The 15,053-nt window shown below is 43.1% G+C and overlaps 1 protein-coding gene across 3 annotated transcripts in view; it reads right to left on the bottom strand.

Annotated features, from left to right (window-relative positions):
* The window catches only part of KANK4 (KN motif and ankyrin repeat domains 4), a 260,029-nt gene that overhangs the window by 84,426 nt on the left and 160,550 nt on the right, over nt 1-15,053 (bottom strand). For all 3 annotated transcript variants that reach the window (XM_082265155.1, XM_082265156.1, XM_082265157.1), the window contains one exon: nt 5,953-6,073. In XM_082265155.1, the coding sequence (XP_082121281.1) occupies nt 5,953-6,073 (121 nt within the window). The remainder of the gene's footprint in view (nt 1-5,952; nt 6,074-15,053) is intronic.

Here is a 15,053-nt window from a genome sequence, read left to right as displayed (position 1 = left end):
AATTTTGTACGTAGGAGGCAAGTTTGCACACTGGAGCTGGACAATGTTTTCTATACTAAAATGTTTATATTTTCCAGTTTAACCATCTCAATACCGGGCACTTTTACCTCCTTCCTGCCCAGGCCAATTTTCAGCTTTTTAGCGCTGTCGCACTTTGAATGACACTAGCGCAGTCATGCAACACTGTACCACAATTCATTTTTTTGCATTTTCATCCTACAAATAGAGCTTTCTTTTGGTGGCATTTAATCACCACTGGATTTTTTTATTTTTTGCTAAAAAATAAAAAAAGTCCAAAAATTTTTGAAAAAAAAAGTTTTTCTAAGTTTCTGTCTGAAAATTTTGTAAATAAGTAATTTTTCTCCATCACTGATGTGCGCTGATGAAGTTGCACTGATGAGCAATGATGAGGTGGCACTGATGGGGTGGCACCGATAAGGAGGCACTAATCAGGAGCACTGATAGGTCGCACTTATATGCAGCACTGATAGGTGCCACTGAGAGTGGCACTAATGGGCACTGATAGGCAGCACTGATGGGCACTACTGATAGGCACTAATGATGAGCAGCACTGATGGGAACAGAGTGGTGTCACTGATAGGCACAGAGTGGCATCTTTGATGGGCACTTTTGGGACTGCATTGTGATCAGAGCACTGATGATCAGTGCCCTGATTGCCTATACACATCTTCCCTGGTTGGCTCTCCTCACCTCACTCTGTCAGCGGCTCTTTGCCGAGATCGTGTGCGACCGCTGCTAAACAGGGTGCCGCCATAGGACATCACCCCAGAACAAGAGCCGCCCCACTCCGCCGTCATTTGTCTATACGGCGGGCAGGGAGGCAGTTAAAGAATTCTGAAAAGTGAACCCCCTCCATGCATTTAACCACTTGCAGACGGCCCCACGTACTTTTCCTGGGGCAGGGCGCCCCCTGTGCACTGGATTACATACCGAGTACGTGATCCGGCACTCCTTGGCTTCAGCACTACGTGAAGCTTGTTGAAAGCTAGCAGCTTGCTTAAAGTGGCAATCAACACTCCCATTAAGATCTGTGTTCAGTACTTCAGTACTTTAAAAGCTTCAACTTCAGTAAAAGCTTCAGTATGGTAAAAGCTTCAACAAAGCTTGCTGAAAGCTCTGCAAATGCTTTGTCAAAGCTTGCTGTACACACTGCTCTTATACAAGCTGAAACCCACATGAAACAGGCCTTAGATGTGGCTGTGGTGAAGTTAGAAGGGGAGCCCCACTACCTCTCCCCCCACCCCTTTTTGTTTTCTGTTCTCCTTCACTTGTTCTTTATTTCTCTCTCTCCGCTCCCTATTTGCACAACATGAGACCATTTTTGCTACTACCTAAAACACCCTTGTACAAAAGTCTTACCCCAGTGAATGTGACAACTTTTGCCATATCTAGAGACAATTTTATGCAAAAAAATTAAACTGTGAATCTGACATTCCCCGATCACTCATTGTAGGTGAATCTTCCTTCTGCATTAGTTTTAAATGACAGTGATTGATTCTTCACCAGTGAATGTTTTGTAAAAGTGACATTTAGGCTGGGTTCACACATATGCAAATTGGATGCGGGTTTGGAAGAGTGTGACCAGGTCTCAAAGAAGCACGGTCGGCATTTACAAAGGGTCTTTGGTTCTGATTCAGGTGCGAATTCAGGCAAAAATTCGGACCTGATTCACACCTGAAAAGGTGAACCGGGACGCACCGGACCCCTGCTGTGAGCCGCGGCCACAGCATGTGTGAACCCAGACTTAAGGCTCTTTCACACTGGTGGCCAGGGGGCTAAGCCAAGGTTTTAACCCACCCCCCTACCCAGGAACCCACCGAAATGTTAACATTAAAGACTGACAGGGCTGTATACATGCAGTTTGCGGTTGCAGCAAAATTAACTTACAGGCCGTACAGCCTTTCAAACGCACCCATTGAGATCAATAGAGCAAAACCGCAACTGTGAGCCAAGCACTTGGCTCGCAGTTGTGGTAAAGCCTCAAAATACAAAATTAGCAATTAAATAAATAAAAAAATAAAAAAACAGGTGTCAGGAAGCAACAGTAGTGCCTTCTGAATGCCTGCCACGAGCTGCTATACCACCAGCAGTAGCCATCTGAAAAGCACCATTTTCAGAGGGGGATAAGAATTACTACTGGAAACAGCCCTCACTGCTTTATAAATTTTTTTGAATATATGCAAGTTATACCCCTTCCTGCTTTTCTACACTGTTACTTTGTACCAATGCGAAAGTTGGTGCATTGTTCCTTTCCTGTTTATCTTGTCTAAACTTATGTAGCACCCTCTAGTGTGTGCTACTAGAACTGAGAGTAGGAAAAACATAGTTGGCTCTGGGTTTGACCTGAGTCAATAAATCTGGGTCAGGGTTACTAGAGGCCAGGGCTGGATGACTCATCCTGGCAGCTCTCTGGTGCCTCCCGTTTCCAGCGTGTCGGAGATCATTCTGGAACTAGTGGGTGGAGGTGAGGAGGAGCGGTTTTGAATATTTACGGGCCCTTGGCCAATCCCCAGGAGTGGGCCTGGCAGGGAGCTAAGGAACCCCATGAACAGACATGGGTCATGCCAGCAGAGGAGTCGGGTGGAAGATGGATAAGCAGTGCTGAGGAGATGTTGTGAGTGGCCCTTAAGACGCCTGCCAGGGAGCAATTTTACCTTGGGCTGGAGCTCGGGAAAGCTGGCCTGAAAGGATTCCACTACAGGAGGCAGATGGGAGGGATTCATGCCGGAGAGGCAGTGGGAGAGAGCAAGCAGAGACAGTAAGTAGACCATCACAGTGCAGGGACAGACAAGGGGAGAGACTGTCGGCTGTAACAGTGCTCTCTTGAAGACCGCGGTGTGCCAAGTCTTTATCTAACCTAGACTTTTGTCTGCAGACTTACCTTTTCTATGTAGTGCAAGGGCCTGCCGGATTGCATACAAATTGAAAGTGTTTAGGTTTGACCTCATATTATATGGTTTTGGTAAGTCTGCAGACAAAAGTCTGCAGATAATCTGCACGTGTGTATGGGGCATTAGTCTCCATGTTTGTGTGCCAGTCAGGGGGACTAGGGAAGAAAGCAGCCAGGTGGGCTGGTGGCAGCCATATGAGCTAGATGTCTTCTGCAGTAGTAGAACTGGGATTAGTGTCTACAGGGAGGCAGAAGAAGATGCTGTTCACTCCACAATGTGCTAAATTAGGGACAGGATGTTCCCAGCCTGTAATGGGCTGCTGCTTAATTGACAAAAGCCTGTTGATTCCTACTGATGATCAGCAGGTGCTGTGAACCAAGCTTGTGCAGGTGGAAGGAAGAAAAGGATTTCTTTGTAAATAGGGAGGAAGTTGTCCCCTGGTGTTCTGGACATTAGGCATCCCATAAATACCCTACCCCATCCAAGTTATCACCCCCTAATAAAACAACAAAAACAAGCCAAGGACTGTTTTCTGTATTTGATTGAATGAAGGAAATCCTGTGTGACTGGCAGTGCAGCAGCGGGGACCCAGACAGAGATCAGCAACTCCTACGGGAGTAGTGCTACACTTAACCTCTTGCCGACCGCCCACCGCAGTATTAATGCGGCAGGGCTGATCGGCTGCGCAAAATTACATAGTACTACGTGATTTCGTGCACATGATTTCGACACAGCGGGAGGCGGGCTTTAGACACACCTCCTTCCTCCCGCGATCGTCAGATAAACTGACAGAAGACCCACCTGCTTATGTAAACAAAGCAAGAGAGTCTTCTGTGAGACAGGCAGGGAGAGATCAGGAGTTTCAGCTAAGCTACAACCCCGATCTCTCTGTGCCTGTCACAGAACCCTTCCCCCACACAGTGAGTGAGCACATTTAGGTACACATTTAACCCCTTTGATCAGCTCCAGTGTTAACCTCTTCCCTGCCAGTGTCATTTATACAGTAACAGTGCATAATATTTAACACTGATTACTGTATTAATATCACTGGTCCCCAAAAAGTGTCAAAAATGTTAGTTAGGGGCCCGATCTGTCCGCCACAATGTCGCAGTCTCGCTAAAAAATGTTGATCGCCGCCATTACTAATAAAAACAAAAAAATAAATGAAAATTCCAAAAATCTATCCCGTAGTTTGTAAACTCTATAACTTTTGCGCAAACCAATTAAAATATGCTTTTTGGGATTTTTTTTTACCAAAAATATGAAAGCAGAATACAAATTGGCCTAAACTGATAAAAAAAATTGAAATTTTTAATTTTTTTTTATTGGGAATGTTTTATAGCAGAAAGTAAAAATGATGGCATTTTTTTCAAAATTGTCGCTCTTTTTTTGTTTATAGCGCAAAATCTAAAATCCGCAGAGGTGATCAAATACTACCAAAAGAAAGCTCTATTTGTGGGGAAAAAAGGACATCAATTGAATTTGGGTACAGCGTCGCACGACTGCGCAATTTTTCTTTAAAATAACGCAGTGCCGAATTGCAAAAAATAGCCTGGTCATTAACCACTTTACCACCGGAGGATTTTGCTGTCTTACGTCCAGGTCACTTTTTGCGATTCGGCACTGTGCGACTTTAACTGACAATTGCGGGGTCGTGCAACGCCGTACCCAAACTAAATTTACGTACTTTTTTTCCCACAAACAGAGCTTTCTTTTGGTGGTATTTGATCACCTGTGCAATTTTTATTTTTTGCGCTATAAACAAAAAAATAGCGTAAATTTTGAAAAAATAACAATATTTTTCACATTTTTTTATATGAAATTCCCCCCCCCCCCAAAAAAAAAATGTAAAAATCAACATTTTTTTAAAATTTTGGCCAATTTGTTTTCTGCTACCTATGTTTGGTAAAAAAAAAAAATCACAATAAGCGTATTTTGATTGGTTTGCGCGAAAGTTATTGCGTTTACTAACTAAGGGAAAGATTTCTGTCATTTTTGGTGGGTTTTTTTTAACGAGTAATGGCGGCGATCTGCGATTTTTTTTGCGGGACTGCGACATTGCGGCGGACAGATCGGACCCTTGACTGACATTTTTGACACTTTTGGGGGTACCAGTGACATTACTACAGTAATCAGTGCTATACATATGCACTGTTACTGTAAAAATGACACTGGCAGGGAAGGGGTTAATTTTATTGGAGAGGGAGGGGTTAATGTATGCCTGGTGCTTACTGACGTGTGTGGAGGGAGGTGACTGAGTGACACAGGGACAGATCGCAGGTTCAGCTACGCTGAACCCTGCAATCTGTCACTTAGGAGATCCGCCCGCTTTGTTTACACAAGCGGGCGGATCTCCAGATTCGATTCCCCGATGATCGGGGAAGAGAGGCGGTGATCACCGCCGCTCCTCCCCTGGCCCGACGTCCGCTGTCACTGAATACACCGGGAGCGAGCCTCTGGCAGCGCGTGAGCGCCGCCCACAAGGGGAGGAGTCCAGTGACGTAGGTCTAGGTCGCTGGACGGGAATGAGCCACTGTGCCGCAGTAGAGGCACAGTGAGCGGGGGTAAAGTGGTTAAGGGAGTAAAACCTTCCGGTGCTGAAGTGGTTAATAGACAAAGATTCAAAATCAATAAAAAAATGGCCTATAATGTGATTTATACCTTTCTCTTGTAAAATACTTTTCAATAAAAAATATTGGAAATGAAAAGCAAATAAAAAATTAGGTAACCCAAAATTATTATAATTTTTCTACAGTAATTGTCACTGCAGTTACTAAGTAGGCAACAATTACCCCAAATTACCCCAATTATCCCAAAACAAAACTGATGATTTTTATTTATCAACAACACTCAATTTTAATATTTGTGTTTGGTTGATGTCCCTGTAAAAAAAAAAAAAATAAACAAAGTTGTGTGTGGAATTAAATAGAATAGATTTATAAATAGCGCCTGCTTCAGGAAACTTTTTCTACTTTGCTTAGCCCTAGTATGCAATTAATGGAAACAAAGTAACACTGTGAGGCTCCGATCTGATGCTTACCCACCATTGACCCCAACAAACTGGAGATTCTTCTTAGCTCGAGCTTCCGCACTTGAACTCGAGCGTCCGCTATTAGTCTTCTTCTTCATGATTGACTTCAGACTGTTTATGGGGGACGTTTCTGTACAAAAAGTCATAGAAAATTCATTAGGACATAATTAAACTTAATGACTTAGTGATGGATATCTTAAATGGGCAACTCGTGATGGCCATTTGCAAATTTGTCATTTGGGCTTTTCCTAAATTCATTCTGGTTAAGCAAAAAAAAAAAAGAAGCATTCGATTTCGCTGCATCCATTGTGACTTTCTTCCCTAAAAGGAAGTTGCTGGCAAGCTGCGTCTCCGCACAGCTGGGGATGACATTTGTCAGAATACACATAACACAAGAGGACGCAGGATGCTGCCGGCAAATTTCCTGTCTTCTAGGTGGGTGTGTGATGTTCTGTCATTTTAATGACAAATGGAGATTATTTAATTGTTTGGTACAAGTAGGGCAACTGCACTAAAAAAAAAAAAAAGGAAATTATTTACCAAGACAGTAACTTCAATATTAGGTCAAAGTACCCACAGCATAAGGAGTCCAGGTAACCAAAATACTACAGCTGTTTTTGTCTTGCTGCCCAGTGTGCCAATAACATAGGGCATCTATTTTTTTTATATGAAAAGCTTACTCAAACCAAAAAGGGAAGTCAAAGGAATCGATTCAAACCATAAACATTTTAACTAGTGGTCATCTTCCGAAAATTTCTTCTGGTAGATCATAAGCCTAATAATGGCATGCAATGCCAAGCTGCGGTTTCCAAAGCGAGCAAAGTCCTTGCTTGTATTAAAAGAAGTATTGACTCCACAAAGAGAGATACAATTTTGCCCCTCTACAAATCATTAGTAAGACCTCATCTGCAGTTCAGTTTTTGGCACCTATTCACAAAAAGGATATCAGGGAACTGGAGAAAGTGCAGAGAAGAGCAACCAAACTGATAAGAGGCATGGAGGAGTTCAGCTATGAGGAAAGATTAGAGGAACTGAATTTATTGTCTCTAGAGAAGAGGAGATTAAGGGGGGATATGATCACCATGTATAAATACATAAGGGATCCATATAGTGAACTTGGTGTTGAGTTATTCAGTTTAAGGTCATCACAGAGGACAAGGGGGCACTCTTTACGTCTGGAGGAAAAGAGATTTCATCTCTAAATACAGAAGGGTTTCTTCACAGTAAGAGCTATGAAAATGTGGAATAGACTCCCTCCAGAGGTGGTTCTGGCCAGCTCTGTAGATTGCTTTAAAAAAAGGCCTGGATCCTTTCCTAAATGTGCATTACAATAACTGGGTACTAACATTTATAGGTAAAGTTGATCCATGGAATATCCAATCGCCTCTTGGGGGATCAGGAAGGATTTTTTTCCCCCGCTGGAGCAAATTGGATCATGCTTTGCTGGGGTTTTTTGCCTTTCTCTGGTCAACTGTGGGTAAAGGATGGTGTACACAGTATATAGGATTTATGATTATTTTTCTTTTTATTGGTTGACCTAGATGGATTTGTGTCTGTTTTCAACCAGACTAACTATGTAAAGCCATCTCTTCCATAGTCCATCCGAATCAATCCGGCTTTATGCCCCAAAAGTCTACAGCTGTAAATTTGCAGAGGTTGTTTCTCAATATGAAGGCCAAAGTGGATAATTTGGGCAGCAGGGCTCTGCTGTCCCTAGACACGGCCAAGGCCTTTGACAGCGCGGAATGGCCATATCTTTGGGCTGTCCTAAAAATATAACTAAGTTTCTTAAACAACAACCATGACATTTCTTGAGCACCTTTCATGGTCACACAAAAAATCATTTTTTAATTACCAGTAAAATCTGTTTCTAAGAGTACAGTACAGATCACAGGATGTTTAGTCCTTAACCACAGCAACCTTCAAATGATTGGACACTTAGAAAAAAGAAGGCGGCAAGGACACCCCATATATAACCCTTCCCAATTCCTGCTAGCCTCAATTTTGTAGGAAAATCTCAAAGAACTGTGAGGGGGACACAATCCTGTATGCATTTCAAGAAATTGATTTTACTGGCAAGTGAAAAATCCTATTTTATTAGTCATACAGTATAGGACACAGGATCTTTAGTCTTTAACCATGTCTAGCGCTACCCCCTCAGATGCCGCTGGATTTTTGGCCTTTCCTTTTTCACATTCAGGCAGGAGTTTTTCAACTTTTTTACAGGCTCAATAATCAGTCCAGGGTACTTTTTTTGGATTTATATACAGTATAAACTTGGATGAGGAAAGGGAGAGCATGGGATGCCCGGTACTGTAGAACATGATTGAATGGTGAGGACTTGCTTATCTCTCTGGCTGCTAGGTATTAACATCAACAACGCTGTCCACCTGTAGGAATATCGGCACAGCAAAAATAGTGATAGGATTTCCAACAGAAGAATGCAGGTGCAGCTCTTTAAAGAAATTATATCACACTTGGCTGCTACTGACCCAAGCTAAAGGTGTGGGGTGGCTTCTGGCAGCTTTGTATTAGCTCTGAGCTGTCCCTTGGTTATGGCCAAGCAAAATATTGCATCTTGCTGTCCCTTCTATCCAGGCTTGGGGTGTGGTACAAAACAGATGTTACTCACTCCCATTTTTTGGTGAATCTTAAAGTTCAAGAGACTGCTGTACAGGCTTTATGCTACACAGGACTGGACCTCGCCTGTCAGGATGACTACATCTAAGCCTAGCTGAAGCTGGTAAGGGGGAGAGACCTTCAGCTGGTCCTTCTCTCTTCCACCCGTTTGCTCTGTCTTGTCCTTCCTTCTGCCCAGGGACAGAGTCCCCCAGCACAGGGGTCCCCTCCAGGCAACTGGATCCTGGAATTTGCTCCCTCACTGCCAGGCTCCTGAACATTTATGGCCTATTACCCCATCTTCTGGGCCTTCTCTCCCCAGGGATTGGTGGACACTCCATAGATACTCAGGCTTTAGCCTCTGCTCCTCCACCCTCTAAGTTCCAGGACTATCATGCCGGGGGGAGGTAGCATAGACCCAACCCTTAGAGCTCTGCACAGCTAAGCATAAAAAAATTACCCTAGCTGCATATAGAGGAGCTAAACTAAATTGACCTACTCTGTACACTGAGATGTTACACCTGCAAAATCCAAAAGCAGACCAACTTAGGAGTGGGAAACACAGTAAACAAATGGCAACAGGCTCACGTAACAAACAGCTCAGAAGGGCTCAACAGGTCAACAGGCCTAAAAAGAGCAGATTATAGCAGCTTACACCCACCTTCCGCTGAAATGCCGGGTAAACAAGCACCCAAGCACTCCCTGGAGCGGTGGTCAGGGGAGACATTAGGGGTCTATACCCTGATACCTCCCTTGTGATAGCAGTAATAATAAAGTAGTTGTAAAGCCTCAAGGATTTTCAACTTAAAGAGTTCTATGTTATTGCGCCACACACATTGTGAACCAGTGTGAGAGTAATAATTCTAAGGCCAGCAATCGCAATTAACTCTAAACGGAAGACCTGTAAAAGCTTTAGAAGAGGCTCTAATGGGCAAGTTTAGGTACCATATTTTTTTGCCATTTTGTGGACCCATACAGTTTTCAGGCTTCACATGTCGGGTATCTGTTTGCTCGATGCAACTTCATCTTTTTTTTTTATTTTTTTAATGAAAAAAAAGGGTATTATACTGTGTTTGTGCGCATTAAAATTCATTTTAGTGTGTTTTTCCTGAAAGTATAGATTTGGTAAGTAGTTGCAAAAATATAGTGCAACAAAAACATTTCAACTGCCATCATTCTAAGAACTCCACATTCAGAAAATAAAGTATTTTATCCCCTGCTGATTTTGTACGTTTGCCCACTGAGAAAGAAATGATCAGTCTATAAATTTAATGGTAGGTTTATTTTAACAGTGAGAAACAGAACAACACAAAAATATCCAGAAAAACGCATTTTACAAAAGTTATAAATTGATTTGCATTTTAATGAGTGAAATAAGTATTTGATACCCTATCAATTAGCAAGATTTCTGGCTCCCAGGTTTCTGGCTGTCTTCTATACAGATACTGAGCTGAGATTAGGAGCACCCTCCTAAAGGGAGTGCTCCTAATCTCAGCTTGTTACCTGTATAAAAGACACCTGTCCACAAGAGCAATCAATTAATCAGACTCCAATCTCTCAACCATGGCTGTGATAGGATGGGAGGCCTGTGGAGTCCAGCTTACCTTAGAGAGGTTGGGAAATCCCTGTCTCAGCTCCCTAGGCCCCTCTTATATGTAAGTCAGCCTGTATCTCTTAGGGACACTGGGTGACCAAAGAAACGATAGACAGCTACTTAATTAAAAATATGCTTTGAATTACTTCAAATAGGACAGTAATATTTATCAACCATTAATTATAAGACGATGTGAATATATATATGATACTTGAATAAAACCGTGTTCTTTTTTGCTGAAATAAATAAATAAATAAATTCCTATTACCAAAGTATAAATATTTATACTTTGGTAATAGGAATTTATTTATTTATTGAAATACAAGCACCCAGCACTTTGTCATATATAATCAACACAATATAGAGGCATATTGGAATTATTTATTTATTTATATTTCTCAATATATTTAATCACGGTTATCATTTTAAGTGACCACCTATTTTCAGCAAAAAAGAACACGGTTTTATTCAAGTATCATATATATATTCACATCGTCTTATAATTAATTTTTATTTTCACTTCTGAAGCACGCCACAAACCCCCACTATTTTAACCTGTATTAACTGGTTCCTGGTACCAGTACCGTGGTGCAGCAGTAAGAAGAAAAATATACACTACCATAGATAGGAACCACCCATACATATAATATTTATCAACCATATATCTCAAGAAATACAGTATATGAAGACTATTCCTAGCCTGTTTGATTCTAAACATGTTCATTGAAAGAGCTGGTCACATTGGCCTCTGTTCCATGTTCTTCAATGTCAGAGATGGACAGTCTATCACTGGTGGTCTCTTCCTATTGTCTGTGTATTGAGGTGTGATGTGTGTTAAGCCTGTCTGTCCCGTTGTTAATTGTTAATGAACTCACATGTTGTTTTTGTCCAGATGGCTAGATAATTAGTTCAGGTTAATTCTATTTCTGTACACAATTTCATCTGTATATGATAAGGTAATCAGGCACGTGACCGGATGGGGTAATTTGATCAGGAGGAGGAGGTGCTCATGTGTGTATAAATTGTGTGAGACTGTTCAATAAAGTGGTTAGTTGTTTTCAGATACATACAAGCTAAGTTGTCGGCTAGTTTTGTATGTAGGGCGGCTAGAATATCTATGTTCCAGACTGGAGGAAGCCGTATACTGACAGAAGCCCACAAACATGTTGTGGCGTCACGGATCCGTTACAATGGCCAAGACCAAGGAGCTGTCTAAGGATGTCGGGAACAAGATTGTAGACCTACACAAGGTTGGAAGGGGCTACAAGACCATCACCAAGCAGCTAAGTGAAAGGGTGACAACAGTTGGTACGATAATTTGCAAATGGAAGAAACACAAAATAACTGTCAATCTCCCTTGGTCTGGGGCTTCATACAAGATTTTACCTCATGGAGTTTCAAGGATCATGAGAGCGGTGAGGAATCTGCACTACACAAGAGAATCTTGTCAATAATCTCAAGGCAGCTGGGACCATAGTCACCAAGAAAACAATCGGTAACACATTACGCCAGTGATCCTCAACTTCGGTCCTCGGGGCCCACTAACAGGCCAGATTTACAAGATAACTAAATTACATCACTGGTGATCTTATTTGCTGCTCAGTGATAGTATTCTAGTCTGCATCTCCCCAAGGTAATACTTAAAATCTGGCCTGTTAGTGGGCCCCGAGGACCGGAGTTGAGGACCACTGCATTACGCCATGAAGGACTGAAATCCTGCAGCGCTCGCAAGGTCCCCCTGCTCAAGAAAGCACATGTGTAGGCCCGTCTGAAGTTTGCTAATGAACATCTGAATGATTCAGAGGAGAACTGGATGAAAAAGTGTTGTGGTCAGATGAGACCAAAACCAAGCTCTTTGGCATCAACTCAACTCGCCGTGTTTGGAGGAGGAGGAATGCTGTCTATTTTCCACAGAACACCATCCCCACCGTCTAACATGGAGGTGTAAACAATATGCTTTGGGGGGGGGGGGGGGTTCTGCTAAGGGGACAGGACAACTTCACCGTATCAAAGGGATGATGGACAGGGCGAAAACCTCCTTCCCTCAGCCGGGGCATTGAAAATGGGTCGTGGATGGGTATTCCAGCATGTCAATGACCCAAAAAACACAGCGCCAAGGCAACAATAGAGTGGCTAAAGAAGAAGCACATTAAAGGTCCTGGAGTGGCCTAGCCAGTCTCCAGACCTTAATCTGAAAATACGTGGTGGGGGCTGAAGGTTTGAGTTACCAAACATCAGCCTCGAAACCTTTATGACTTGAAGAAGATCTGCAAGAAGAAGTGGGACAAAATCCCTCCTGAGATGTGTGCAAACCTGGTGGCCAACTACAAGAAACATCTGACCTCTGTGATTGTCAACATGAGTTTTGTCACCAAGTACTAAGTCATATTTTGCAAAGGTTTCAAATACTTATTTCACTCATGCAAATCAATTTATAACTTTTTTGAAATGCGTTTTTCTGGATATTTTTGTTGTTATTCTGTTAAAATAAACCTACCATTAAAATTATAGACTGATCATTTCTTTGTCAGTGGGCACACGTACAAAATTAGCAGGGGATCAAATACTTTTTTCCCTCACTGTATGTACATGGGAGGCTTGTACTTGTGGGAGCTCTGTACGGGGCGAGAGCTGTACTCAAGGACAGCTGTACCTGGAAGGAGGGGAGGGGGTGCGCAACAGTACTGGGGAGAGCTGTAACGGTGGAAAATCAGTACTTGAAGATCTGTATGGGGTAGGGGGGGTTGGCTTGAAGAGGAAGTAAATTTATTGTAATCTGTCTAACGATCTGTGCACTTTGCTCTCCTGACCCCTGCACTATATACACTATGTTGTGTATTTCAAACGTCTGATAACTCCACTCTGTAATTTGGGCTGTATATGACATACTCCTGGCCATCACACTCTAAATAGACAATATACTCTTGACCACCTCACCATTTACAGTACTGTGCCAATGTTTTAAGCAGGTGTAGAGAAATGCTGCAAAGTAAGAATGCATTCAAAAATATTTTAGAAGCCGCTTGGCTGTCATTACAAGGAGCGGGAGGGGACGTCCCCCCCCCCCCCCCCCCGCCGCCTTCCACGGCTAGCCCAGGTCTCAAGTTCCACCGGGAGACCTGGGCAACCAGCCTGCACGGCCGCCGAAGAAAAGATCCGATCAAAGCTGCATTCAGTTCTGATCAGGTCTCCATGTAAAAACCCGGAAGTGATGTCATGCATGACATCACTTCCGGGTACTCGGCGCCAAATTAAAGAAAACTACAGCATTCAAAACAGCCAAACTTGGCGTTTTGAATGCTTTTAAGTGCAGAGGAGGGTTTGGGGTCTTTTAGACCCCCCAGATCCCTCCACAACAGTACCTGTCAAAAAAAATAAAAAAAAATACAATTTTTTTTTTAATTTACGTAAATATATCGGCCAATATCGACCATTACCGATATGCGATGACCAAAATATCGGTATCGGCAATAAAAAAACTGATATCGGGTGATCACTAATCTAGACATGGTGAAGACGACTTTCTGATATTCAAACCGAGCATCAGAATGGGGAGGAAAGGAGATTTAAGCGACTTTGAGCGTGACATGGTTGTTGGTGCCAGACAGGCTGGTCTGAGTATTTCAAAAACTTCTGATCTACTGGGATTTTCACGCACAACCATCTCTTGGGTTTACAGAGAATGGTCCGAAAAAGAGAAAATATCCAGTGAGCGGCAGTTGTGTGGATGAAAATTTAAAAATTGTTGATGTCAGAGGTCAGAGGAGAATCGGCAGACTGGTTTGAGATGATAGAAAGGCAACAGTAACTCAGATAAGCACGCGTTACAACTAATGTATGCAGAATACCATCTTTGAATGCACAACACATCGAACCTTGAAGTAGATGGGCTATGGCAGCAGAAGACAACACCGGGTGCCACTCCTGTCAGCTAAGAACAGGAAACTGAGGCTTCAATTCACACAGGCTCACCAAAATTGGACAATAAAAGATTGAAAAAACGTTGCCTGGTCTGAAAAGTCGCCATTGCAGCTGCGACATTCAGATGGTAGGGTCTAAATTTGGCGTAAACAACATGAAAGCATGGATCCATCCTTCCTTGTATCAGTGATTCAGGCTTGAGGACTAATGGTGTGGGGCACACTTTGGGCCCCCTTAGTACCAATTGAGCATTGTATAAATGCTACAGCCTTCCTGAGTATTGTTGCTGACCATGTCCATCCCTTTATGACTACAGTGTCCCCATCTTCTGATGGCTCCTTCCAGCAGGATAATGCACCATGTCACAAAGCTCCAATCATCTCACCTTTGGTTTCTTCAACATGACAATGAGTTCACTGTACTCCAATGGCCTACAGTCATCAGATCTCAATACAATAGAGCATCTTTGGGATGTGGTGGAACAGTGAGATTCGGATCATGGATGTGCAAACAACAAATCTGCAGCAATTGCCTGATGCTATCATGTCAATATGGATCAAAATTTCTGAGGAATGTGTCCAACACCTTGTTGAATCTATTCCACAAAGAATGAAGGCAGCTCTGAAGGCAAAAGGGGGTCAAAACCGGTACTAGCAAGGTGTACATAATAAAATGGCCGGTGAGTCAGGGGCCTAACTACAGGGGTTGCAGGGGTTGCAATTGCAACCGGGCCCCATGCTCCAGGGGGCCTGTGCGGCTCCCCTGTACACCTGGATAGGAGGGGCGGCGGGGGCAGCATGTAGAGAAATCACTGTCCTCCTTTTTCCTCCTGTAGTTGCAGGAGGAAAATGGAGAAGATTGGTTCCTCTGTATGCTGCCCCCGCCACTCCTCCTATCCAGTTCACTTGTGTTCTGCTGTCTCTGGGCCCCTGTGTGCTCCCCTGGTCCACCCCCCTCCCCACTTCCGTGCTCCCCC

Source organism: Pelophylax lessonae (genome assembly GCF_965119305.1).
Source record: "Pelophylax lessonae genome assembly, chromosome: 8".
NCBI lineage: Eukaryota > Metazoa > Chordata > Amphibia > Anura > Ranidae > Pelophylax > Pelophylax lessonae.
The sequence above is the reverse complement of the archived record's forward strand: the minus strand, read 5'-3'. Positions and strand labels throughout refer to the sequence as shown.